The sequence below is a fragment of the Microtus pennsylvanicus genome, chromosome 11 (assembly GCF_037038515.1).
Source record: "Microtus pennsylvanicus isolate mMicPen1 chromosome 11, mMicPen1.hap1, whole genome shotgun sequence".
NCBI lineage: Eukaryota > Metazoa > Chordata > Mammalia > Rodentia > Cricetidae > Microtus > Microtus pennsylvanicus.
The window spans coordinates 45,542,285-45,566,624 of record NC_134589.1 but is presented as its reverse complement, the minus strand read 5'-3'; the positions used below and the strand labels follow the sequence as shown (position 1 = coordinate 45,566,624).

General features: G+C 51.8%; 1 protein-coding gene across 7 annotated transcripts in view; it reads right to left on the bottom strand.

Moving 5' to 3' along the window:
- Positions 1–4,087: 4,087 nt before the first annotated feature.
- Positions 4,088–24,340, bottom strand: part of Rph3al (rabphilin 3A like (without C2 domains)) — a 141,428-nt gene continuing 121,175 nt past the window's right edge. For all 7 annotated transcript variants that reach the window (XM_075991626.1, XM_075991622.1, XM_075991623.1 and 4 more), the window contains 3 exons: positions 8,291–8,398; positions 6,032–6,178; positions 4,088–5,073 (listed from right to left, as the gene is read on the bottom strand). In XM_075991626.1, coding sequence (XP_075847741.1) covers positions 5,039–5,073; positions 6,032–6,178; positions 8,291–8,398 — 290 coding nt within the window. In that variant the 3' untranslated portion in view covers positions 4,088–5,038. The remainder of the gene's footprint in view (positions 5,074–6,031; positions 6,179–8,290; positions 8,399–24,340) is intronic.

The window sequence follows — 24,340 nt, the reverse complement described above, 5'->3', positions numbered from 1 at the left end:
AGGAATGAAAATAATTTTATGGTTGGGGGTCACTGTAACATGAGGAACTGTATTAAAGGGTTGTAGCGTTAAGAAGGTTGAGAACCACTGCCTTAGAAGACAATCCCACTTCTCCTTGCGTTACCATAAACACACATGTTTTTATGTGACTGTATACAATCTAGGAACCACAATGAGAGACCATGTAGAGCGTCTGCCTTTGGAGACTGGCATAATTTGCACAATGGTCTCCGTGAATGTGGGCTTTTGCACCCTTGCCAAGCAGTCCTGAGCTGATGGCGCTAAAGTCTCAGAGGTCTGCATAGGAGGCTGCAGTGTGGCTCACGGGTTATTCTCTCTGCCTGGCAACTCCTCCTCCTCACCCCTGCTAGAGGCTGAGAGCTCCTCGCTGCCACCAGCCACCCTCCCTGGGTTTGTAACGTTTGATAGGTATGCTTCCCACTAAAAGACTAGGGCCCAGCAAGGCAGTCTAGTGGGTAAAGCCCTTGCCGTGCAAGGGTAATGGGAGTTTGAGCTCACATAAAAATAGAACAGACCCACAAGGTTGCCCTCTGACCTTCACATGTGTGCTGTGGTACATGCACCACCCCATCATTGTACATACCATAATAAACATTTCAGTATTTCCAGTGTCCCTTGAGACTCGCCAAATATATGGCAATCCCAGTCCATCCCAAGTGCCTCTCTAGACAACCTTGGGGACTTTTAGCTCCCTTGTGTCCCCATCTTCATGTCTACTAGTTTTAGTTTTTGATCTTCCGGTTTTCTTATGTGTGCCATACTTTAGCGCTTATGGATAACCCCCTCCTCACTTGCAGACTTCATTCATATTCCTGCCCATCTCTTCTGTCCGCATGCTCCAACCCAGTAAAACCACATGGCTCCAGATGACCCTGGGGCTTCCCTGCCTCTCTCCTGTGTCGCCCGCATCCTCTTTTTGGTTCCATCTCCTGACTGAAGCACATCCTACAGTAGCTAAGCATGCATAAAAGGTGAAAAACTCAGAACACATATGCCTGAGAACACCTTCATTCTCCCGTCACTCTTGGCAGACCTTAGGCTGGGTATGTCTGGATCAGGAATCGCTTCCCGTCGGCATTCAGAATATATGACTTCTCTGTGTTCTGGCTTTCAATTTTTAAAAAATTATTTTTTTCACAATTTCATATATACATAGAATGTACTTTGACCATATTATCCCATTATCCTCTTCTACCTCCTCCTCCTTTCTGCTCCCTCCACCTTCCATGTGTGTGTGTGTGTCTGTCTGTCTGTGTGTCTGTTTCCATGAACACAACATCAGGGCTCCTAGTTCCAAATGGCCAACACCAGCTCTGCCATACGTTGCTGCCACCATGGACTGAAACCTCTGGAACCTATGAGCTAATCATACATTTTCCTCCCTTAAGATAGCTTTTGTCATTATTTTTGGTCACAGTAGTAAGAGAAATAATGATTACATTAGTAAATTAGTTAATTGTGTAGTGCTGAGGATTGAACCTGGGGCTTCATGTTTGATAGGTACATGCTCTATCACCGAGCTATATCCTCAGCCAGTCATTTGGTCTTTAAACTTTATTTTTTAAGCAGATGTATGAAAATATATAGGGGAACTCATGTACATGTGTGTGTGCATGAGTGCAGGTGCTGTGGTGTTGGATCCCCTGGAGCTGAGGTTACCGGTGGTTGTGAGCCGCCTGACATGGGTGCTGGGAATGGACTGAGGGCCTCTGGAAGAGCAGTCAGTGCTGAGCCATCTTTCCAGCTTCCTTACCTGTTCCCAATGATGCAAACGTTGCTTCTAGCCTTTGGAACTGTGGGGTCTCTCTGCAGTCACCCTGCTGTGCAGCTCCTGCTGGGGCTCCCCTCCACCAGCTAATGCCCAGCTGGGAATGAGTCCTCTCATCGCTGTTCTCTCCTGTTTTCTTTTTGTGTGTGTGAGCGCATGCCACGTTGTATGAGGGTGTCCACCGAGGCCAGCAGAGGGCACCAGAGCCCCCGGAGTTGGAGGTTGTGGGCTGCTGGGCATGGGTGCTGGGCACCGAACTCAGGCAAGTGCTCTGAACATGGCGCCATCTGTCCAGCCCCCAGCGCGCACGGGTCCCTCTCCTCACTTTTTTCTCTTCCATTATTTTTTGTTTGAAAGTTCCCTTAGCTGAAAGTTGAACCTTCTATATTTCTAGAGGTTTTTTTTTTTTTTCTTTTTCGAGACAGGGTTTTTCTGTGGCTTTGGAGCCTGTCCTGGAACTAGCTCTGTAGACCAGGCTGGTCTCGAACTCACAGAGATCCGCCTGCCTCTGCCTCCCGAGTGCTGGGATTAAAGGCGTGCGCTACCATCGCCCGGCTTGCTAGAGTTTTTCTGTGGGTCTCTTTTCTCTCTACCACCCCCCTAGACAGTCTCATGTAGCCCAACGTAGGCTCATACTTGTTATGTAGTTGAGGATGGTCTTGAGCTTCTCCTGCCCTGCTTTCTGAATGCTGGGATTACCGGCATGCACCACCGATGCCCAGTTTGACGCCGAGCTAGGGAAAGACCTAAGTATCGACCGCTGGGCTCCATCCCCAGCACATTCCTAATTCTGGGTTTTGTGCTTTGCTTCCAGGGACCTTATCTCGCCCTCCCAACTTCCACTTTAAAATCTATCTTATTACACACAGAGGCCAGTTTCAGGTGGATTGTTTCTTATGTGCTCTTCATCTTGTTTTTTGATTTGATAAGTAGGCTAGGTAGGCAGGCTAGCAAGCCCTCGGGACCTGCCTGTCTGCCTCCCCGGCTCTGGGACTACCAAGGCAAGCCACCACGCTCAGCTGTTTTACATGGGTTCTAGAGATCAAACTGAGGTCCCCATGCCCGTGGAGTGGTACTAACCAACCCATCTCCATAGCCCGTGCTCTTACAGTTTTAATGTTGAAGAACATAACTTCTTTTCTAAAAAGTAGCACTGTTGTCATTAACTTAATTTTTGGTAGTCCTAGTGATGGAACCTGGGTCCTTGCATAATAGAGAGAGTGAGCTGCCTCCGGTCCCGCTCCTGCATTTTCTTGTTTTGTGCAGTAGCATCGTCAAAAGACCTAAATTCTTCCTCCTATGAGCTGGATGCTCTAGGTTTTGTGGTTTTTGTTTGTTTTTAGCTCCACCAGGCTCTGGGTGCCTGGGCCTGTTCCCACCATGTGAACAAGGCAGACTGCTCTCTGCACATGGCTGGAGCTTAGGGACCATGGTCCTCCCCGGTAAAGAATGAGTGGAGACTGGATGCCGGGGACTCCCTAATGCCAGGGCCCATCATCAGTTCCCCCACAGAAATGTAAGCAGCTTGCTTTGGGGGAGGGGAAGGAATAGGCCTGACTGTTATCAGGCAAAAAGGCTGATTTTTTTCCTGACCATTCTAGATTTGAGCAAGGGACCTTACCCAGCCTTTGGTTGCTTTTCAAGTTCAACTCTGGCCAGCACTAAACCTGTTCCCAGGGTCACGGAAGGGCATGTGGGCCAAGAGTCCATGGGGGGAGGTATGGGGATAAGGCCAGGGCTCACTGTTCATTCTGTTTTGCAGTGTTGGGGATTGAGTGCCGGGGCTCCTACATGCTAGGTAAGCTCTCTACCACTGAAACACAACCCCGATCATTTAAAAATCCAGTGCTTTTGAGACCCTTGCTGAACTTCCTGGTCTCTCCACGTCTGAGTTTCTAGGGAAGATGCAGAGCAAGTGGGCTGGCTTGTGATTGGCTCCTCCCACCGGAGTCTTGGGCGTTAGGGAGGCTGACAATGAATGCATATTACTGAGCCATTGTTTTAGTTTTCCAAATAGCTCTCATCCCCCTCCCATCCTTTTGTCTTTCCCTCCTTTAGTGTTGAGTGGCACAGAAGAAACGGTGCATGTGCCCAGTCGATCACAGGTACCCGGAAGTCAGTCTCTGTTTAGAAAACATTTTTGTACAGGTCTGTTGAGCCCATTTTAACTAGTTTTTGTATAGATGGGCTTGCTTTAAGGAGTTGCATTGTGAGACCTGATCTAGCTGTTTTCTCTACCCCAGGCTTTAGCAAGGGTTTCAGTGAATCAGCAATACATTTAAAATTTTTAATCCATCCACTGCCATCTCAATATAGGTTGGGATGCGGCGATTGTGGTCTTCGGATCAAGAGTGGCTCCATGGAAATTCTCATGTTGATTATTTTAATGCTGAAGTAGTACACGTCACAGGGAAACCGTGAGTTTTTATCTTCTGCCAGCAGCAAGGACAAAAGGCTAAAAGTGGTGGCCTTGGAGAGAAAACACTCCAAAGAGGAAGGGATGGTGGTGGGGAAGGATGGACCTGGACTAGGAGGGAAGGAAGGACATAGACCCCCCCCCCCCCAACACTCCAGGGGAGGGTTTTCTAGAAGCATTTATATTTTGAGTATTTTTCTGCCTTCTTTGGGTTGAGAATGTGAAACTCCCAGGCTGGTTCAGTGAGCACGAGACAGGGTGGGAGCCTTGTTTTCCATTGAAGAGCAAAACGTTTCAATGTAGGGGATCCGTGCCCATGCTGAGAAAGAACCTGGGGACCAATAAGGGTTTCAAGAAAACCTCAAAGCTAGCCTAGGGCAAACAGGACACTGCTTCATACTGAGGGGTCGCTCAGCTCTGCAGGATTACACACGGGGTTCGATTTCTTTTCACCATTAGTAAAAAGAACGTCCTTTGTTGCCCCTCTGAAATTTCAGTGCATATAGGAAGGCCCTTCCAGCCCAGTCTAAAGACCCAAGCAAATCAAAACATGGGGGTGACTAGGGTGGGTGGGTAGGGCAATAAATAAAGGTGGGGGTGCTGAGTGAGGTGGTAGATAAGGGGCTTTCTGCCAAGACGGTGCAGTAAGGCACTGGGTGGGGGCAAAGCACATGCAGTCCCCAAACACTGGTTTGTTGAGTTGGTCACGGCCATCAGGGTGCTTGTGAGGCCTCAAGGACCCTCAGAAAGGAACCAGGGAGCCTGGCCCTGTCTTCTCTCTCTGAATCTTCCTCTGGAGGTCTGCCTCAGCCTAGGGATGTCAGGTGACCGCATCAGCACCGGGGAGTTGTCCGTGTATGTCTTTTACCTTTGACGGAGAGAGAAAAAGATCACTGAACAGTGAGTGGGGGTGGCTTCCTCCCCAGTGACAACCCAAGAGAAGCAGATGATGTGAGGGCAGGCCCTCCAGGGCCCAGGGGAGCCTGCATATGAACTTCACTGTCCTCCGTGCTGTGTACGCACAGGCTTGTTATCTGTGCACCCATGTTTCAGTTTCTCCAAACCTAGGTCGTCTCTAAGGCAGTGCCCCCTGTAGGGTCACTGCTGCTATGCTCAGACTCACAGTGTTGGGGCCGGAACTAATGTATCCTATAGAGGACTGCAGGAGGCTAAAGAGAGGGGACAGGATCCACTCCCCAGACTTGTCTACTCTTGTCTCCCTCTCAGCGCCCTGTGGTTTTTTGGGGGACCATGGAACAGGGAATGGGATGGTTAGTGGGGTGAACACAGGCTATTTGAAGGAGGCCCTAAGGGGCTCATCAGATGCTGTTGCATGTGTGTGCCTGTGGGCCGTCAGCCAGGGTTGCCCAGCCTAGCTGCGGCTGGTATTTAAAGGAGTTGGTGCCTCCTCTGGTTTGAGAATGAGAGGCACCTTGTCATGATGCCCCCGTGCTGGGCCAATGAGTTCAAGGCAAGGTGAGAGCATTGTTTTCTCCACCTACCACAGGTGTGCATCAAGGCTCCCAGAAAGCCAGCCTTGGAGGTGGCAGGCTCCTTATCTGGAGGATAAGGACAGACCCCACTCCCTCTTCCCAGGCCGGGAACACTGCAGCTGTCAGGAGCAAGGGAAGGCTGACAAAGGACAGGAACAGAAGACGGTGGCACCATTCTGAGTCCCTCGGGTTAGGGCTGGGTCAGGCTGCCCTTTGTTCCCCACTGCCTGGCATAGAGCTTACTAAACATGAACTGAAAATGCCATCAGTCACTCAGGGAGGGAGGAGGGGATAAAGACACTGCTGGACAAGCAGAGCCAAGGCAGGACTCACCGGGCACCCTAGGCTCAGGCCGGGATGGGGTGCCTCCCTGTGGGTCTGGGGCACTTGTCCCAGTCTCACTGGCCAGGCTGCTCTGGCTGCCTGAGAGACGGCTGGGTGGGCAGGCAGGCCCAATCCTGGGGGACTCCATGATGCCACCTGCAAGAGACATGTGTGGATGGGAATGGAGATGTTACTGAGCTCGCTAGCAAACAGCCAGCTAGATTTTATCTGGAGTTGTGGGTGGTAACTGTGGACCGTCTGCCCAGCAGTCCCCACCCACATGCCCTCCCATTCCAGCCAGTCCTCTACCCTCTGCTGATTGACCCATGACACACTAGAGCAATAATAGAATGGGCTCTTTCCCTAAGTAATGGATTACTGATATGAAAATTGGCAATTGGTAGCTTTTCCCCCTTCACAGTGAGGGGAGGGAAGGGACTGTGTGTGTCTGTAACTCAATGAGGGATGGGGAGGGGACTGTGTGTGTCCGGAACTCAGTGAGGGGAGGGAAGGACTGTGTGTGTCCGTAACTCAGTGAGGGGTGGGGAAGGACTGTGTGTGTCCCTAACTCAGTGAGGGGAGGGAAGGACTGTGTGTGTCTGTAACTCAATGAGGGATGGGGAGGGGATTGTGTGTGTCCGGAACTCAGTGAGGGGAGGGAAGGACTGTGTGTGTCTGTAACTCAGTGAGGGGAGGGAAGGACTGTGTGTGTCCCTAACTCAGTGAGGGGGAGAATGCACCAAGGTAACATTTGCTACCTTTACTACTACGACCCTGGAGCCATCTATGTGTGCATTTGTGGTTTTGTGCGTGAGTGTTGAAACTGGAGTGGGAAGGGAGAGACCTTGAGGAGGATGGGAACTAGGCAACGCACTGCAGCTTCTAGAAAAGCACAATGGGGCTGGAGAATGGATCAAAGGTGCTTGGCATTCTGGGTTTGATCTCCAGACCCACATGGCAGAAGGAGAAAACTGACTCCCATAGTTGTCTAGGGCCTTCACACATGCGCTGTGGCCTCCAAGCCAATAAATAAAAACAATAAAACACAGAGGAGGAGGGCAGTGGGGGAGGAGAGCAGATGACGTGGTTCTTCAAGATGGTCCTACTCAGCCGGTATGGAGGGAGGAGACGGGCCACTATGTAGAAGGAGGGAGAAGCCCATTGGCAGGGTTGGCAGGCAATTTGTACAATATTCTCCAGGTGGAGCCTCGGGGTACCTGGTGCCAAGTCCAAGACTAGTTCTCACCTCTTGCCCCATTTCTCCATACTGACCACTTGGGAAACTGCTAAGGAGGATTCCGAAGGCACATTAGGGCTCGGTGAGAAAGAGCATCATAGTCCACTAGTAATGTCTGCCGTGGCACTGGACAGAAAGGTGGTAGTGTGTGTGCCAGACAGTTGCTACTCTGACTAAGCCCAAATCTTTGTTCCCAAAAAGGATTCCTGCCACGTCATCTTTGGGTGCTACAGGACAGCACCTCGAGGCATTTTATTCCAGTTCGGAGTAGATATTGTTGGTTTTGTCTTGTTGAGACAGGGTTTCTCTGTGTAGCCTTGGCTGTCCTAATGACCCACCTGCCTCTGCCTTCCAAGTGCTGGGACTAACAGCGTGCACCACCACCGTCCAGCTTGGGACAGATATTATAAAGCTTCCTCTTTCCACACCAAAATCAGCCTCCCTGGAACTTCCTTCGAAGGTCCTAGTTCTGACCCAAAAGGACACAGACACCCTTCCTGTGCTCAAAGAGAGGAAAGTCTTCCATCTTCCTTTCCCTCTCTGTTCCTGCCTCGTTGCCCAGGTTAATCCATGTCAGGAGTCACAAAGTGGGCTCAGAGTGAGAAGGGACTCCGGAGAAGGCCTGCTCCACCTCATCTGTGTTGAGGAGAAGGCAGTGCCGTCAGGAGGTGATGGCACATGCTGGGGACGCCACTGCAGTTGTAGAGCAGAAGGATGGCGACTCAGGGAACTGTACCTGACTTCCTAATCCCTTTGCTGTTCACAAGGTAAAATGAACAGTGTTGACCAGGGTGTTCCCTAGGAAGAGAGTGCAGAGGGAGTGACTTGCGTCTTGTCCTGCCCTTCTTCCTTATCCCTCCTATCCCTCACACAGAGACAAGCCTGGCCTCCCCTGTTCTCCTGAGCCTCTATGCTCATTTCTTCCTATGGACCTAGGCCACTTTGCAGACACACCAGTGGAGAAGCTGCCACCAAAGAAACCAGAAAGCCACTTAGCATCTCTGGCAGCAAATAGCTGACTTCCCACTTACCAGAGTCCCCTCTAGGCTTGTCACCTTTTGTGCCCTTGACCGCTGTGGGCATGGCACTGTCCTCCAGGCTAGAGGAGCTGAGATCCGAGTCGCTGTCACTGGAGACTACTGGAACAGACAAGAGCAGGGAGGGCATGGTTATTTTCTGCTGCTTGGACAGAGTGGGCCAGGGTAGGCCTCCCTCTGGCCACCTGCCACCACCAAGTGGCCAGGAATTTCAGTTAGCTCTTTTGTTTGGGGCATGAGAAACCTCCCACCAGCTAAGGAGGTGAGACCTGTCGTGAGGACCCTGCATGCCTGGCACCATTAGGGAAGGTTGTTTTGCTTGGTAGGAGTGGATGGCCACTTTTGAGGTAGGCACAGGGACTCTGAGGCCTCTGCCTGGCCACAGTAAACACCAAGGCCATGGCTTCACAGACAGGAAACCCACCAGAGCTGACCCTCAGGCAGCAATCAGCATGCTTTTCCAGACTGCACTCACAAAAGCGTCAGAGCAGAAGGGAATAGCCCTGCCCCACCGCACAGGCAGGGGCCTCTGCCCCTGGCAGTCAGAAGGTGGACTCCTAACCCTGGAAGGCTGGCTGTGGTTCCTGACCACTTAACGGTCATCAGCAACCCAGCAGGAGCTAGCCACACACAGTGGGGTGTCATGAACCATAAAGAGCAATGGGGGCTCCGAGCGAACACCCTCTTTTCTGCACTCGACTCCATAGTTGCTGGTTCATCGACCGTGGGCGTTGTAATACAGGATATATTCATCCTTCAGTCTATTTTAATTTGAAGCAGGGATGTACATCCGTGTGCCAGCCTTCTGAGGTGCTTCTGAGCCCGGGGGCTTCTCTGAGGACCGGCCCAGGGGGGCCCAACCTGTACCATGGCCTGTGACTCTGGCTCGTGTTCTTGTCACTGGAGCTTAACGACCATGGCAAATAAGACCTGACAGCAGGATCTTCCTAGATTTTTCCATATCTTCCTTCTGCTTTTCACAGTTGTCCTGCCCACGCCTAATTCAATAGATTTTTTTCTTTAAAAAAAAAAAGGAAAATTGCTTCAAGTTTTACAAAGTCTTGGTGTTGACGAAACAGCCCTGGTCTCTTTTCTGGCTCTCTTGTTAATTTACACAGCACGTAACTAAGTGATAATGAGGATAATAAGTAGGTGTGGGATCAAAGGTAAACAGCTCTCTCTCACAGGTGGGTCACCGGCAGGAGGAGCAGAGCTGAGGCTTTCCTTTGGAATGCCAAGCTCTGGTGTGGGTGGGAGGAGGGTGGGTTGAGGTCTTCACTAGGCAAGTGAGGCTTCCTCCTCCTGACTCAGGAGCCAGTGGTTCCCTCTGGGAAGAGGAACACAATGGCTCCCTGTCAAGGCCGGCTACCAGGCTCCAGCTGACCCCCACGGAGCTCTTTCTGGGGCTGTGCTGTCTCCTGAGGGGGCACTGAGGCACCATCGGAGAAGTGCTGGGTAATGAGGGGAATTCTTGTGGGAACAAGGGGAGGAAATAGACCCTTCTGCCTGGATCCAGGGCCTTTGTGTCTTAGCGTATGTTACCTTCTGGCTGAGGGATTCAGGTTAATAGAAACAAGTAGCCAAAGCTGGAGCTGGCTAACCATTTTAGCCTGAAGAGATTATTAGGCAGCACACAGTAGGTAAGGTCTGATAGCGACATAGTGTTCGCCTTGCTTTGCCACTCCTGTCAGTGCTACCACCGAAATGGGACAGGATGGCCTTGGATTGCTTGGTAGGCAAGGATGACTTTGAATTATGGACTTGACTTCCTCTACCACGTACATGCTCGGTATTTGGGTATGTGCCATCATGCCTAAGTTTCTGTTTGCTTAAGGGTGTGTGTGTGTGTGTGTGTGCGCGTGTGCTCGCATGTGTGCGTGCACACAAGTGTGTGCATGCGTGCGCATGAGTGCAGGTACCCATAAAAGCCAGAGGCATTGGCTCCTCCTGAGGTTGGAGTTCTAGGAGGTTGTGAGCCATCTGACATGGGTATAGAACTGCACTTGTGCCCTCTACAAGAGCAGTACCAGGCTTGACACAGCCATCTTTCCAGCCCTTGCCATGCCCGGTTTTATGATGCTGGGCCCATACCCAGATCTTTGTGCGTGCCAGGCAAGCACCCACCAACTGGGCACTCGCCAACCCCCCTTCAGCAGAGGTTGAATCTGTTCCCTCCTCACCATCGTCACTGACTTCCTTTCTCCACCCGAAACCTCATCCCGCCAGGATGACTGTCACAGTGTCAGCTCTCCCTCTGCATCGTCAGGGTGTGCCAGCCAACACACATCCTCTAGAGGGCCAAGCCCACAGTCCTGTTCACCAAGAGGCTCGTGTGCATCGCTGAGTGTGACTATGTGGCTGTCGCTGGCCTTGCTTCCTCTGCCCCAGCCTCTTCCCCTTTGCTGCTCTGCTTTTCTCTCTCATGCCACTGGCAAGACTTCTGATTTGGCCTTTTCTGGCAGAACCAAGAGGAAGTGGGGGTGGGTTTACATGCCCCTTCATGGCTCATGAGAGTCGTAGGTAAGAACCTGACTTATGTTGTAGTTCCTTTTCAGGTCTGAACTGAACATGAATCCACAGAGACCAGATCCCAAAGGCATCGTGCTGCAAACGCGCTGTTTTGACTCATTGCTGGGCTGACTAAACACTAACCCCACAGGGCCCCAGTCACAGGAGGTGGGAGGCCGGCAGGAAGTGGGCTGCTGTTAAAACACCTGGAGCAAGTAGCTCCCTGTGTTCCCCTTTGGGGCAGTAAAGGAACACAGGATGGGAGCTTGCTAATGGGGGTAGGACAATACCTAGGAGGAGCTGGTGACTAATACCCACACTGGTCTCTCCGGCAGAGACATTTATGCGTGATCTATCAATGCTTCCTTACCTGGAATATTCCATCTTCCTTGTGACTGATCTGGGGACTTTATAGTTAGGAGCTGGGCTGGGCACAGGACTCAGATGCGGTGTGACAGATGCCAAGGGGCTCAGCAGGGACGGTGGGATAGGATGTCCCAGGAGCTGGTTATGGTGTCATCCCTTGCACTCTGTCATCTATGGTACATGTTCCAAGAGTAGGCTTGGGACAGGCTCAAGGTGCCAGATTTATGAAGAGTTGTATGTCTTGACCAAAAACTGCACAGCCCTGGAGGTGGGGGAGGGTGCCTATCACCTTGTCTCCAAGGGCACCTGTGCTGTACAAGGGTTAAAAGAGATCACAGAAACAAAACAGATCCCGGAAAGCTTCCCCCAGTTACTCTCATCTGACTCGTTCACAGATGAGGGATCACAGAGCAGGGACCATCCGGCTGTCCCAGATATGAGTGCCTTTCAGGCATACTGTCCCCTTGCATGGCCTCTTTGCTCCTTCTACCCAGGGTTTTAAGCTGGGTCAGACTCTGGTATCAAGTGTGTGCGTGCATACACAGAAGCCCGAGGTTGGCACTGGACCTCCTCTGTCACCCTCAACTTCTCTTCTAAGACTCAGTGGCCAGGACCTGCCCATCGCCGCCTTCCCAGTGCTGGGTTTACAGGTGTGTGCCACTGTGCCAGCTTTTCACATGGGTGCCAGGCAGCAGACCTCTGGATCCCCAGGCTTGTGCAGCAAACACTTTGCTGACCATGTGCCCAGCACTGTGCCTGGGGGCTTTAAGCTGGGGCTAGGCTGTTGTGCTAAAGACTCAAATCCCATCTCCAATCTGCTCTCAGGAAGCTAAAGGAGGCAGCATTGGCCAGTGGCTGGTCACTTACAGTCACTAGGGAAAGAGACCCTGAAGAGGCTGAGTACACGTAGGTCTCACAGGTATGTCACCCAAGTAGCCATGGCTTCTTCCTGTGGTTAAGAAAGCAGCCTTTTCTTTCTCCTGCTCCTATAAAACCCAAATCTCGGTTAATTTCCCTCCAGGAACCAGTGCTGCCTTCCCTCCGAACTGCAAACCTTCCAGAATCTAAGTGAAGTTTTCGGGATCATAAATCTTTGGCTTCTGCGCTTCCATCCTCTACAAGATGCCAGGAGTGGCAAGGGACCAGATCTGGGTCAGGTCGGGAACAAGTGCTGTATTCTGCCACGCTTTGGCTTCCCGCCAGAAGGTAGGAAAGCCCTGGGAGACACTCATTGGTCTGAGAGCCTGTGGGATGTATCCTCTCCCGCATAGGGCTCCCCCACAAGGCAGGAGGGGGGGCTCCCATCTTGGTTTCCTTCACGGCCACCTGACTTCTGACTCCACTTACTGAAGGCCCTGGCATCCCTGAGATTTCCCCATCATGCTGGGCCCTCATCCTCAGCAGTGGATGGGCAGCTTAGAGCCAGCCAGGCCTGTTTCTCTGGGTATGGGCAGTTTTATCCCCCTCCCAGCTCATTCTTGGATGGATTTGCAATTTGACTGTCACCATGGAAACTCTTGAGTTTTGGTACATGAGGCGGGGTGTGGGGGGGGAACTCTTCCTTTTTGGAAAATCTCCCTTGGATGTCTCACAGGACACATGTGGCAGCTGCTGCCCTGTCAAGCCACCTAGCTGGGATGGCTCAGGGGACAGGGGTGGGGCCTGGGGCCTGGGGACCTCTCCCCCAGCTCTGCTTAGCCATCACCTCTCTCCATGCTCCCAGGGACCTCTTCAAGATTCATGGCAAAAACCCAGAGACCGACCCAGCAGCTCCCTGGGTGTGAGGTCAGGCCAATAGCAGACAAGCATCTGCTGTTACACTCTGATTGAGAGATGGGGACACTTTCCCTCATCCTGGACCACACCACATCCACCTGCCGGGTGCAAAGATGGCGGCAGGCTGTGAGCTTGGAGCACCTTTGGGAGCAGTGGCTGTTCTGCTCCAAGGAGCCCGAAGTCTCCAGAAGCTATGGGAGTTAGGGAAGTAGGGAGATATTTCCAACATCCTGCCAAGAAGCGGCAGATGGTGGAAAATTTCACATACTAAAAACAACAAAAAATATTTTTAACGTAAAGGAATGACAACCAGGCCTTGGGGAGGGCACAGGCACCCCCTGTGAGTCCTCCCGGGCTACCAAGGCTGACATAGCCCAGATGTAGTTGACCAGGATGGCTGTGGCACCCATAATTCAAGAATAGGTGTGTGTGTGTGGGGGGGTCCCTGTTTTGGCGGCAGCAGCCGGGGCTCCTGGGATGCTGAAGGGGGGCTGCTGAGGCACAGACTCGGGTTTGTGTCCTGTTGTCACTTCCCAGCTGTGCACCTTTAGGCTGTGCTCAGTGGGGCCATGGATGAATCATGGTTCCCTTCTAGTGGCTACGAGCATTCAGAGAGAGCAGGGGCCTACATCAGAGGCTCACGGCCCTAGCATGGAGCTAGTTTCCATGCTCTGGGCCTGGGCCCACTTCACAGGGGTGAGGCTGACTCTCCTGAGGGAGTATGGACGCTCAATCCATGTTTCATAGGAGGCCAGAGCGTACACGGCCACCATGTTCCTGTCTTACCTCTCAGGAACCCTCCTGCTGCAGATAGCTGGTTTGTCTCTCTCTCCACAAAGGGCTCTTCTGTGGCCTCTGAGTTTTTTGCTGCCAGAACCAGGGGCCCTGGCATGGGGGAGGCTGTTTCATGCATGCCCACTGTCTTGGCTTGAACTCTGGTTCTGCTTTGAATAACTCTGGGCAAATACCTCACTCTGAGACTCAGTTGTCTCATCTGTGAAATGTACAGGAGGAAGAAGTGAAGGAGCAATTCTCAATAAGACTCCATCCAGCAGGGAAAAGAAATAAATACTATACAAGCCGATGGGGGGGGGGGTCCCTTCAACCCTTGTTTCTACTGCCCAGAGCCCTCTGTCCTGGGAACAAAAGATATAGCCCGCCCATCTGACTGCCTCCTTTTCCTGCTTTTCCTGCTCTGACCTCACCTTGCCAGGAGCTACCCCAGGGGAAGGCCAGTTTGTGACCAGAATCCATTTCCTTCCCTGCGCCTGCCCCAGTCCTAGATAAAGCCACCTACTGACTATACTTTGAAAACCTTTTCGGGGGGGGGGGGGCAGTTCTGCATGGCATCGAGGTCAGCAAGGGGGTACTTCACCAGGCCAGCAGGACAAATGACCTTAGAGCCCCTGGGTCACCTCATATGCCTCCCTGGAAGTCATTCAAAGGGAAAATGCCAGGCCTCAGCCTGGACAAGGACTAGGGTGGGAAGCCCCTCGCCATGGACATGGGATAAGTGGGCCCTGAGGGAAGCATGCTGCTCTTGGGGATGGGAGGGGAACAGTGAGCTCATCCTCTGGTTTGTCCCCAAGGCTCCAGCCAGGTAGGAAGATGGCCCAAGGCTGGGGGGAGCCTGTTCTCCCAGGAGGGCCCGTTGGCAGCCAGAAAAGGTTCAGTGCCTACCTGTCCTTTCTTCTTGGGACCAGGTGACAGGATGTCATTGTATGCTTCCAACTTGACCTCGTGTGTAGCCAGGGGCAGTCACATGACCCCATGGAATACTAGATGAGGTACTGGGGTGTTTCCTTCCCTGGTACCCCTTCCAGGCTGACCCCAGACAGGAAGGAGCGGTGGGAAAGCACAGAGCTCACTGACGAGTCCGAGCTGGGGCAAGATGGGGTCCCAGTGCTGGCTTATTCGTTCACATCGATTTTAATTTTCTCTCTCCTTCAGGCTCACAGACAGATAGGAGGCACCGGCTAATGAAAACAAATCCACAGATCAATAGAAATGTGGTTGCCGGTGTGGAAACCCTGTGGTCCCTGACCTCGAATGAGGAGCTCTGGAGAGGAGACAGATGGGTAGGTGCAAGAGCTGCTCCCTCCAGAGAGAACGGGATACAGAGGATGGGGAGGGCCTGACAGCGTGGGAGAGAAGTCAGAGAGAGCTCCCTGAAAGAGGAGGGATTTACAAATGGATGTCATTTAAGCAGCTACAAAAGTAGACTTGGGTTATGCCAGGCCTCCCAGACAGAGTGGAGGGACAGTCAAGACTGGGCAGTGGGCTCTTTATGGATCAGGAAGCTCTTTGGCAGAGGCCCTGAGGAGGGTGGGGGGGTGATGAGCTGGCATGGGTATGCTCTGCTCTGTTAGGGCACAGGTGACTGCTCTGGTTTCTAGCGAACACAAAGCAGGAGTTTGTCTCTCCTGCCCTTCTTGGTTGGCAGGTGACACAAGCCTTTGTTTCCTCCTGACTTCAACTTGTGCCTCTTCCATGGAGGTATTATTTTGAAAACGGTCTCACTGGGGCTGATGAGATGGCTCAGCAGGTTAAAGGCGCTTGCCACCAACCTGATGACCTGAGTTTGAGATTCAGGATGCTCATGATGGAAGGTGAACACCCGATCCTGTGCGTTGTCCTCTGACCCCACACACGGGAATAGGGATAAAGAAAACTGGATTTTGCCACGTGACCCAGGCTACCCAACACCCTCCTGCCTCAGTTTCCTAAGATGTGCATCGCCATGTGTGTTCTCACATCCTTTTAAGCCCCTCTCTCTTCTGGGCTCCATGTGTGGGGAGTTCCCTCGGGTCTCTGTTTCTGTCTCTCGCCCTCCACGTTTCTCTGAGGATGGGACACCTGCCTTGCCTGGATCTGATGAGTCCTCTGGAGGCAACCGAGGCAGGACAAGCCTTTTCCCTGGTGAGTCGTCTTCTTTGCCCTGCTCGGGGGTGGGGGGTGGGGTGAGGAATCAGCTGGGCACCCTCTGCGACGCCAGCCTTGCTCTGGCATGGGCAGGCAGTCTAGGAGAGCAACTGTGTAGAGCAGAGTCCGCACTGTTTCCTCCGGGGCTTTATTGGAACCAGGAAAGGCGGGAGGCCTGGCTCACTCACTTTACCCACATTCCCAAAGGCCATCCAGTCTGGAGCGTGTGGAATTAAGTTGTAGGTTTAGCCAGCAAGGCAGATGGGCAGCGGCAGAGGTTATACTGTGCTGTGTACAGAGAGCTCAGCCCAGCTGGCCCCAGGGGCGGCTCTGTACCCCTGGGCTGCACTTGAATCGGACACAGCTTCCACAAGGGCACGGCACCTCAAGACCTCACCTTGCATCTGGAATTGACGAGTCCGCTGAGTCCATCATTGGGTTTGGGCAAATTAGAGGCGACAGCCATGCCCCTAACCTTCGTGGTGTGGCTAATGAGGGCCTTCTGCTCTAGGAAATCAATTTCTAAGCCAGCACAGACGTTGGGACAGGAAGGGGGCTGCTGGGGGAAGGAGGAGGCATGGAGAGGAGGCTCTTCCCTGTTTCCAGCCCCATTTTGAGACTACCGTTCAGCAGAACCAAGAGGTCAAAAGGTAGGATGAGACCATATGCATGGGCTTTCCTTCTAAGCACAACTATGGCCATGGCCACACAAGAATGGTGGCCTCTGTGTCCCCGAGAGCTAGCTGAGACACAGCCCCAGAAGGCTGCAGGCATGTTCCTTCGCCTCTGTACTTAGACTGCCACACACGCCATTTGGACTCTGTATCCTGCGTTCCCTCCTATAAGTGAGCAAGCGCAGTGCCCATTCCAGACTGTCCTCTTGACGTTCCAGAAGTTCCAGCCCCCTTACAGACTTCCATGCAACCGGAGCTGCTGGCTACCACAGCTGACTTCTGTACCTTCTACCTGCACAGGACAAAAGCTACCGGTCCTAAGCCCTCTGATGGACCTGGTAGAAAGGCAGAAGATGGGCAGCTGGCTCAGAGCCAGGGGTTGCCTTTGGTGAGGCCACACTGGGCTTGGGAACCAGTTTCTCCTCCCGAGCCTCTGACATTCAAGTCCCCCGCCCCAGCTGAGGCAAACTTTCTTGGCACAAATGGCAGTCCTGCGCTAGGAAGACCAGGGTCAGTGACTTGGAGGTGCTTCTTAGATGGCTCACACTGGGTCTTCATCCTCTCTCTGATTGGTCCTTCTTGGTCTGTATGCCCTTGTGTATGTTTGGTAGCTTCAGATATCTTTACATTAAAAAAAAAAATCCCAGTTACCTCCCACAGCATCCCAGGGCCATAAAATCCCTGTAATGAGATGGGACATGGCAATGATGAATGATGGTGGCACTGGCGTGTGTGGGGGGGGTGTGACAGTGTTAGCTGACACACAGAGGCTGGCCTTTACTGTGTGGGTGGCCTCTCTGATCTTCACATTGCTCTATGGCCTGTTTAAAATTCCTCTGTTAGGGTCCTTACCCTTGGAGGGGTCCTTGAACTCCAAGATAAGAAAACTGGAAGAGAACAGACCCTGACCTAGCCCCTCCCCCATCATCCTAACCCCACAGGCCCCAAGAGCTACAGGCTGGCCCAGGGAGCCCTGGCTAGAAGGCTAGGGAGGTGGCTATGTAGTCTCCTCTATGCTCACAGCAGGCACAGAGCTGCTATGGGCAAAGGGGGACTCACATGTGATATGGCCAGGCCCTGCCTTCTACTACTGCGAACTAGGTGGCTGACATGGGAAGCCATGGGAGTTTGCTCATTTTTCTTACAACGCGTGCCCTCTGTTTCCTTTCTCTTCACAGAAAGACAAACCCCAGAGGAATTTCTACTTTTCTTTTTCCTTTGTGGTCTGGCGCTGGGAGCCTGGGCCTGGTGCGTGTGAGGTAAGCACCCCACCATTGAGCTGCACCCCAGGTTCCCTCCTTAGTAATCATGCCTGGCAATACTGGAAGACTGACAGAGACCACGAGGGGGGCCACAGACTGGGGCAAACCAGAACACTCCATCACCGAAAGGAGAGGCTGCCACTGTCTCTGAGAGGGCGGCATTGGCCGGCCTTCTGAGTTTTAAAAGAGAAGCCAGAACTCCATTTTTTTTTTTTCAAAAAAGTGAGAACCCTCTGCAGTTAAAATATTTAACAGTGCATTTTAAGCAGCCAGCTAGATCCAGCTAGCTCTGGTCACACCCTCACCAGACTGTGACCTGTGATACAGTCTCCTTTCACCTGTCTGAGCCTGCTGGGGCCCCAGCACCTAACATGTCCTTCTAGGCACTCGGAAGGCTGTGGGGGACTCAGGTACCAGGTACAGGACAGTTCAGAGTCCACAGAGGAAGTGTGTTACTGTGTGTGTGTGTGTGCGCACGCGCCACTCCAAGGAGCTTCCAAAGCGCTAATTTCTCAGGAACAGAGAAGGGAAGGAAGGAGGCATAGCAACAGCTGGCTCTGGGCAGTGAGCAATCCTGTCTGAAAATAAAACATTTTACAATCCACAACCGAGGCTCATTAAGAATGAATGGATCGACTGGTATAAATAGCTTGCTGCGTTAAGAAGTCAGGAAGCGGCATATGCGCTCGATGGAAAATCAGTGGCTATGGAACCTGCTTATTAGCTCAGTCGGCTACTGCTCTGTGCTAACGAGACAGAGGTCACAGGTTCAAAGCCGACCGACCGTGTGGCTTTCCCAGCCTCAGGCCACAGTTACCTCCCCCGCCCCAGGACTGGAGCTAACATGGGGGCATGGCAGGAAACACACTAGTAACCCACAGTTGGCTTCCCCCAGTGTCTGGTACAGCAGATCCCTCCCTCACTGTAATATCCAGCCTCCCCCAAACGCCTTCTCTGACTAGCAGCTCACTACCCTGTCAGCTATAAAACCCTCAGTGCTGTGGCTGGATGGTAATTAATTGGAAGACACTGGGTGCCATCCATTATGTCTGACGGCGGCTGGATGCTTAAATGGTGCTCTGGGCAGAAATGAGGGACCAGTTGCCTCCCTCCTGATTATGGGTGTGGGTCCATGAGTGTGGATGGGATGCAAGCAGGTACAGAAACTTAGAGTATGCAGACTTAGCCTGAGAAGGAGTGGCCAAGAGCACAGACAGGTAGAATAGCTCTGGCTGCCCTATTGCCACAAGACCCCCTCCTTCAGTAGCCTGGCAGTAACTCCCTCCCTTGAAAAGCCCTCTGAGCCATCAGACAGGACAAAGCCAGCTGTGTGGTGATGGAGACAAGAGCTTCACTAGGGGCTGCACTCACGGGAAGAGCCTGGTCCTCGGCCCTCGGTGCCGCAGACAGGCTACGTGACCTTGTGCGACATCCCTCCTCATCCATCACCAAGAGTCAATTTCACCGTCTGCAGCTGCCTTGAGCTTCAAATGAGATAATGACCATGAATCACAGGGTGCCCTGGTCAAGGCCAGCTGCAGCCCCAGTGACTTGGCTTCTCCAGGAGGTGCCCTGGTCAAGGCCAGCTGCAGCCCCAGTGACTTGGCTTCTCTCGGAGTGCCTTGGTCAAGGCCAGCTGCAGCCCCAGTGACTACTTTTCTCTAGGAGGTGCTGGCCCCAGGGGCAGACAATAAGTCAGCTGAGGGAGGGGCGGGCCACCCTGGAAAAACTCTGCAGATCAGCTGAGACACACTGCTCACCCCAGATGGAACTCCAGTGCTTGCTTCCTCAGGACTCCAGATCCCTCCTGCTTCGGTTCAGGATCTAAAAACATTGCTTAAAACCTGGTAGCTGATGAGGTGGCATCAAAACCCCATTTTTTTTTTTCTTCTTGAAATTACCAAATGGAACAAATCCAAGACCCTGAAGTACTTTCTAGGGTAGATCTTGAAGGCAGCCAGTACATCATCCAGAAAGAAATGCTTGGATTAGGTGGACCGGGGCTGGGGGGAGGTGGAACCAGAGGACTCCAGAGACAGGCTTCCTAGAGAGGGAACATACTAGCCTCTGAGCTTCAGGGAGCTTCAGGCAAATGCAGCTGTGCCAAGCCCTGGCCTTTCTGCTGTCTGCCATCTCTAAGGGGATGGAGAGGCAGAGAGTATGTGTACCTTGTGGGTGGGGGAGAGGGGTAGACGCTGCTGAAGGAGCAATGAGCCACGAGCCCTTAGCACTGGCTCTGCTGCTTGAAACCAGGTGGTACACAGTGGCTGGTTCCATTGGCCCTGGGGCTGCCCTCGGCCATGCGTGTCCTTGCAGCCCTCTGGGGTGAGAATCAGTGTCTCCTCATAGATGAGGCTCCCCGGAGTCACTAACGGGCATCCTTGTCTCAGCTCAGTACCCAAGGCCCAGGAGGTCAGCCCACATGTCCGACAGCTGTCCCCAGAAGGCGACATCTACTCCATCCCTAATATTCCCAACGACTGACTGATTTTGAGACAGGGTCTTACTGTGGTGCCTAGGCTGGTCTTGAACTCTGTGGTCAGATGATCCTCCTGCCTCAGCCTCTTGAGTAGCAGGGAGTAAAGGCACAGACCACCCCACCCGGCCCACTATTTTATTCTTAGCATTTAGGTCTGTAATGTGTCCCTGCACGCACACGGAAGTTGAATCCCACTAGCTCTGGTTATTAAATCAATATGCCTTTCCCCGCAGAGATGAAAAGTCCCTATGTTGGGCTTTCCATGCCTTCTTGGGCCTATTTTACCTTAATTCCCATCCATTCATCTATTTGTGTATTCTATAATAGCTACTCTAAGTTCCGCGCAAGCTTTTAAATTGAGACATAATTCATACCCTATAAAGTTCACTCTTCAGGGGGAATACAATGCAGTAGTTTTTAGTGCAGTCATAACACTGGGTAATTGCCAGCACTACTCGATTTCAGAATATGTTCATACTCTGTCCTCACTGGCGGTCTCTCCCCTTCCCCCCATCCTCCCCACTCCCTGGCGCATTCATCTTGATGTCTATGGGTTTACCTAGCCTGGTTATTTCCTATGAAAGGGATCGTATAATGTGTAGCCTTTGACTCTGGCTTCCTTAACTTAGCATGAAGTTTTCCAGGCTCATCCATGTTACAGGACGCACACACATTTATATTATCTGTCTACACACACACACACACACACACAGAGAGGTAGATCTTATATAACTATAAAAAATGGAAGAATTAAAATTTTTTTTTTTCCTTTTTGGGACAGCATCTTGCTATGTGGCCCTGGTTGGTTTGGAACTTGCTATGTAGACCAGGCTGGTCTTGAACCCACGAGGCTTCCTCTGCCTCCCAAATACTGGGATTAAACACCTGGCACGATTGAGGAGTTTTACCTGATTTTCTGCTCAGGGCTCATTTTTTTTTTCATCCTTTTTGTTGGGGGAATGTTTGTTTCCCCAACCTTAGTTCATGTTGAAGCTCAAAAGCCCAGGAATTTGGAAGAGTTGAGTGAAGCCTAGGGTGGGGCTGAGTCAACAGGATGAACGTTCTCCTGAGCAGAGACCAGAGAGTGTTCCACCCCACTGCCCTCACGTGCACACGCTGAACAAGGCAGCTACCGGGGGCACAAGGGTCACCAGACAAGACTTGTCAGGACCTTGATCTCGCTCTGCCAGCCAGACATTTAAGCAAATCAATTTCTGTAGCTTGAGGCACACACCCAGTCTGTGGTACTTTGTTACAGCAGCCGAAGCATACTAATACAATAACACTCTAATTTTCTTCATGCTGGTCCCTAGAATTTCCATTTAAAGTCTGCTTCCAGGCATAAAATAATTTCATGTTGCAATTACAAACAGGTCTTCTTACTTCGGCTTTTAGTTACTCAGTACGGATTAAAGCTACTGATTTTTAAAATTGATTTATCTTTTTGTTTTTTTGAGACAGGGTTTCTCTGTGTAGCCCTGGCTGCCCTGGAACTTGCTCTGTAGACCAGGCTGACTTCAGACTCAGAGATCTGCCTGCCTCTGCATCCGAAGTGAGTGCCAGGACAAAAGGTGTGTGCCACCACCACTCAGCTAAATTGATTTATCTTCAGTCTTGTCAATTTCTAGATTTTTAAAATTAATCCTAGGGCTTTATTTGGAGTTGATTGATTGCATACATCGGCTACAAAGAAGGTAGATTCTTTTGTTCACTTCCACTATTAAGAGAAAGCTGCTTACTTCTTGCTTTACTGCATTAATTAATAACTAGCAAGGGGCAGGAGAGATGGCTCAGAGGTTAAGAGCACTGGCTGCTCTTGCAGAGGACTTGAGTTCAGTTCCCAGCACCCACATGGTGGCTCGCAACTGTCTGTAACTCCAGGTACTTGGGATCTGACACCCAATCTGGCTTCTGTGGGCACCAGGCACACTCACAGTACACAGATACACATGCAGGCAAAACACTTACATACATAAAATAAACCTACAACAAAAACACGTAAGGAAGGCCGGAGCATAGGTGTTGGCAGGAGCACTTGCCTCGTTCACTCAGGGCCGGGGTTTATCCCAAGCGCCTGACAGAAAAACGTGGCACAGGAACCATACAAGGCCAAACTCTCAAATAGGATCAAATGGTGGAGAGTCTTAATTTGAATTTTGATCGAGCATGGCCTCAGGGCTTTATCGGTTAATAAGATTTGCTTTTGTTTTTAGACACAGGCTTACTCTGTAGCCCAGGACAGTCTTGAACTCAGAGGCCTCCCGCCTCTACCTCCCAAGTACTGGGTCCCCTCTAGCCGCTCCTGGACCAGAGGCATCTGTGATGTAATGAGAGCATGCGCCACAGGGCCTGGCTTCAGGAAACAATTGGAAAAACAGAACATCTGAATTAAAATCGGTACATAATAGACGTAGGGAGAACTACTCGGCTGTGGACAGAAAGACGATGAAATGTTGTTTTTCCTCCCTGTGCATCGGCCGATTAGAACCCTCAATGGTGTCACCAGCAGCAAAGATGCCTAGCCTCCCTGCTGCAGCGTAGATGGCTAGGTTATTACGTGGTCCCGAGCTTCGGTTTGCAGCTTCCAGGCCGAAAGATAATTCAAGGTAAAATCGAGAAACAGTAAGGTCCATTTAAGAGAACAATGAGAACATACCCCAATGCTCATGGGATTTTACCCCGCCACAGAAGTGAAGTACAACCGAGATCCAAGGAGAAGAAGCTCATGACCTTCTTGTGACAGGCTGGCATGGTGACACACACCTTTGATCCTGTCATTAGAGACGAGGTGGTCAGACCTCTGTGATTTTGAGGCTAGCCTGATCTGCACAAAAAGTCCAGGCTAGCCAGGGCCACACAGCAGGCTAGCCAGGGCTACACAGTGAGGCAGTCTCAAAACAATCAAACAAATGTGACTGCAAAAAAGTGACGGAGGCACTGGCCAGAAAGAGCCTGTTTCTGTTCCAAAGCAAACTGAAATGCCTACATTCAGTGGGTGTTTGGTTAAGGTCTACGGTGTAAGGACAAACAGAAGACGTTACTGGTTTTCATTCCTTGCTGAATTATTCAACTTGTATTTTTATATTATTAAAAATTAATAAAACCATGGAGGTGGAAGGGAGGGCACCTATCTCGCAAACACCTATTAACTCCTAGATCCCTGTGCATATTAAAAAGCTTGGGGCCAGTGAGATGTCTCTGTGCACTTGCTGTGCAGGGCTGGGGACACCCGTGAAAAGGTGGAAGGAGAGATCACACCCCTCCAGCCTCCGCATGTGCATCGTGGCACGTGTGCGCTTGCACACACAAATAGCGTACATACATGCATGCACACAAAATTAAAACCAAAACCATTCATAACCCATCGCTATTGTTTACCTCTACATTCCCAGCAGGGCATGAGAAAGGAAGTGAGAGAGGACTAGGAGGTGAGCCGGAGGGGGTGGGAGAAATAGGTGCTGGGGCCCAAGGCTTGGGATCGGGGTGGAGGGTGAGGAAGAGGGTCACAGACAGGCTGAAGATGGGGTGAGATGGGACTAGCCTCAGCTCCATGCCTGTGGGAGGAAGGGTGACAGGAGAAGGGTGGCCTGGAGTCCCTGAGGCAAGGGCAGGAAGAGAACTTCATGGTGAGAGCAGGTGGCTTTACCAGCCTTCAAGCCTCTCTTGGGTCCACCTGGCATCTCATGGACCAGAGGCGCCTGTGATAGAATGAAAGCCCCCCCACGGCCTCCTTTGCAGGCTCAGGCTCGCTCAGTTGCTCGCCTATCTGTGGAGCCTCTCATCTACCTTGCTCCTGTGCTATGTGCTAAGGCACTGGCCTGCTGAGGACAGATGTGGCCTTGCCACAGGAGTTTGCAGGGTGGTAGGAATGGGACCCACAGTGATGGCTACTCTGACCCCTCCTGAACTCAGCCCAATCGTGAGGCTGCAAGAGCTATGAACACTAGCTGGCCCTAGGTCACAGCCAGAGCTGTGAGCCCAGCCAGCTGCCATGACCTTGGGCACCTGATGGTGTGCTGGGGGAGGGTGGGAAAGTCCCTTTCAGAACTGGAGAGCA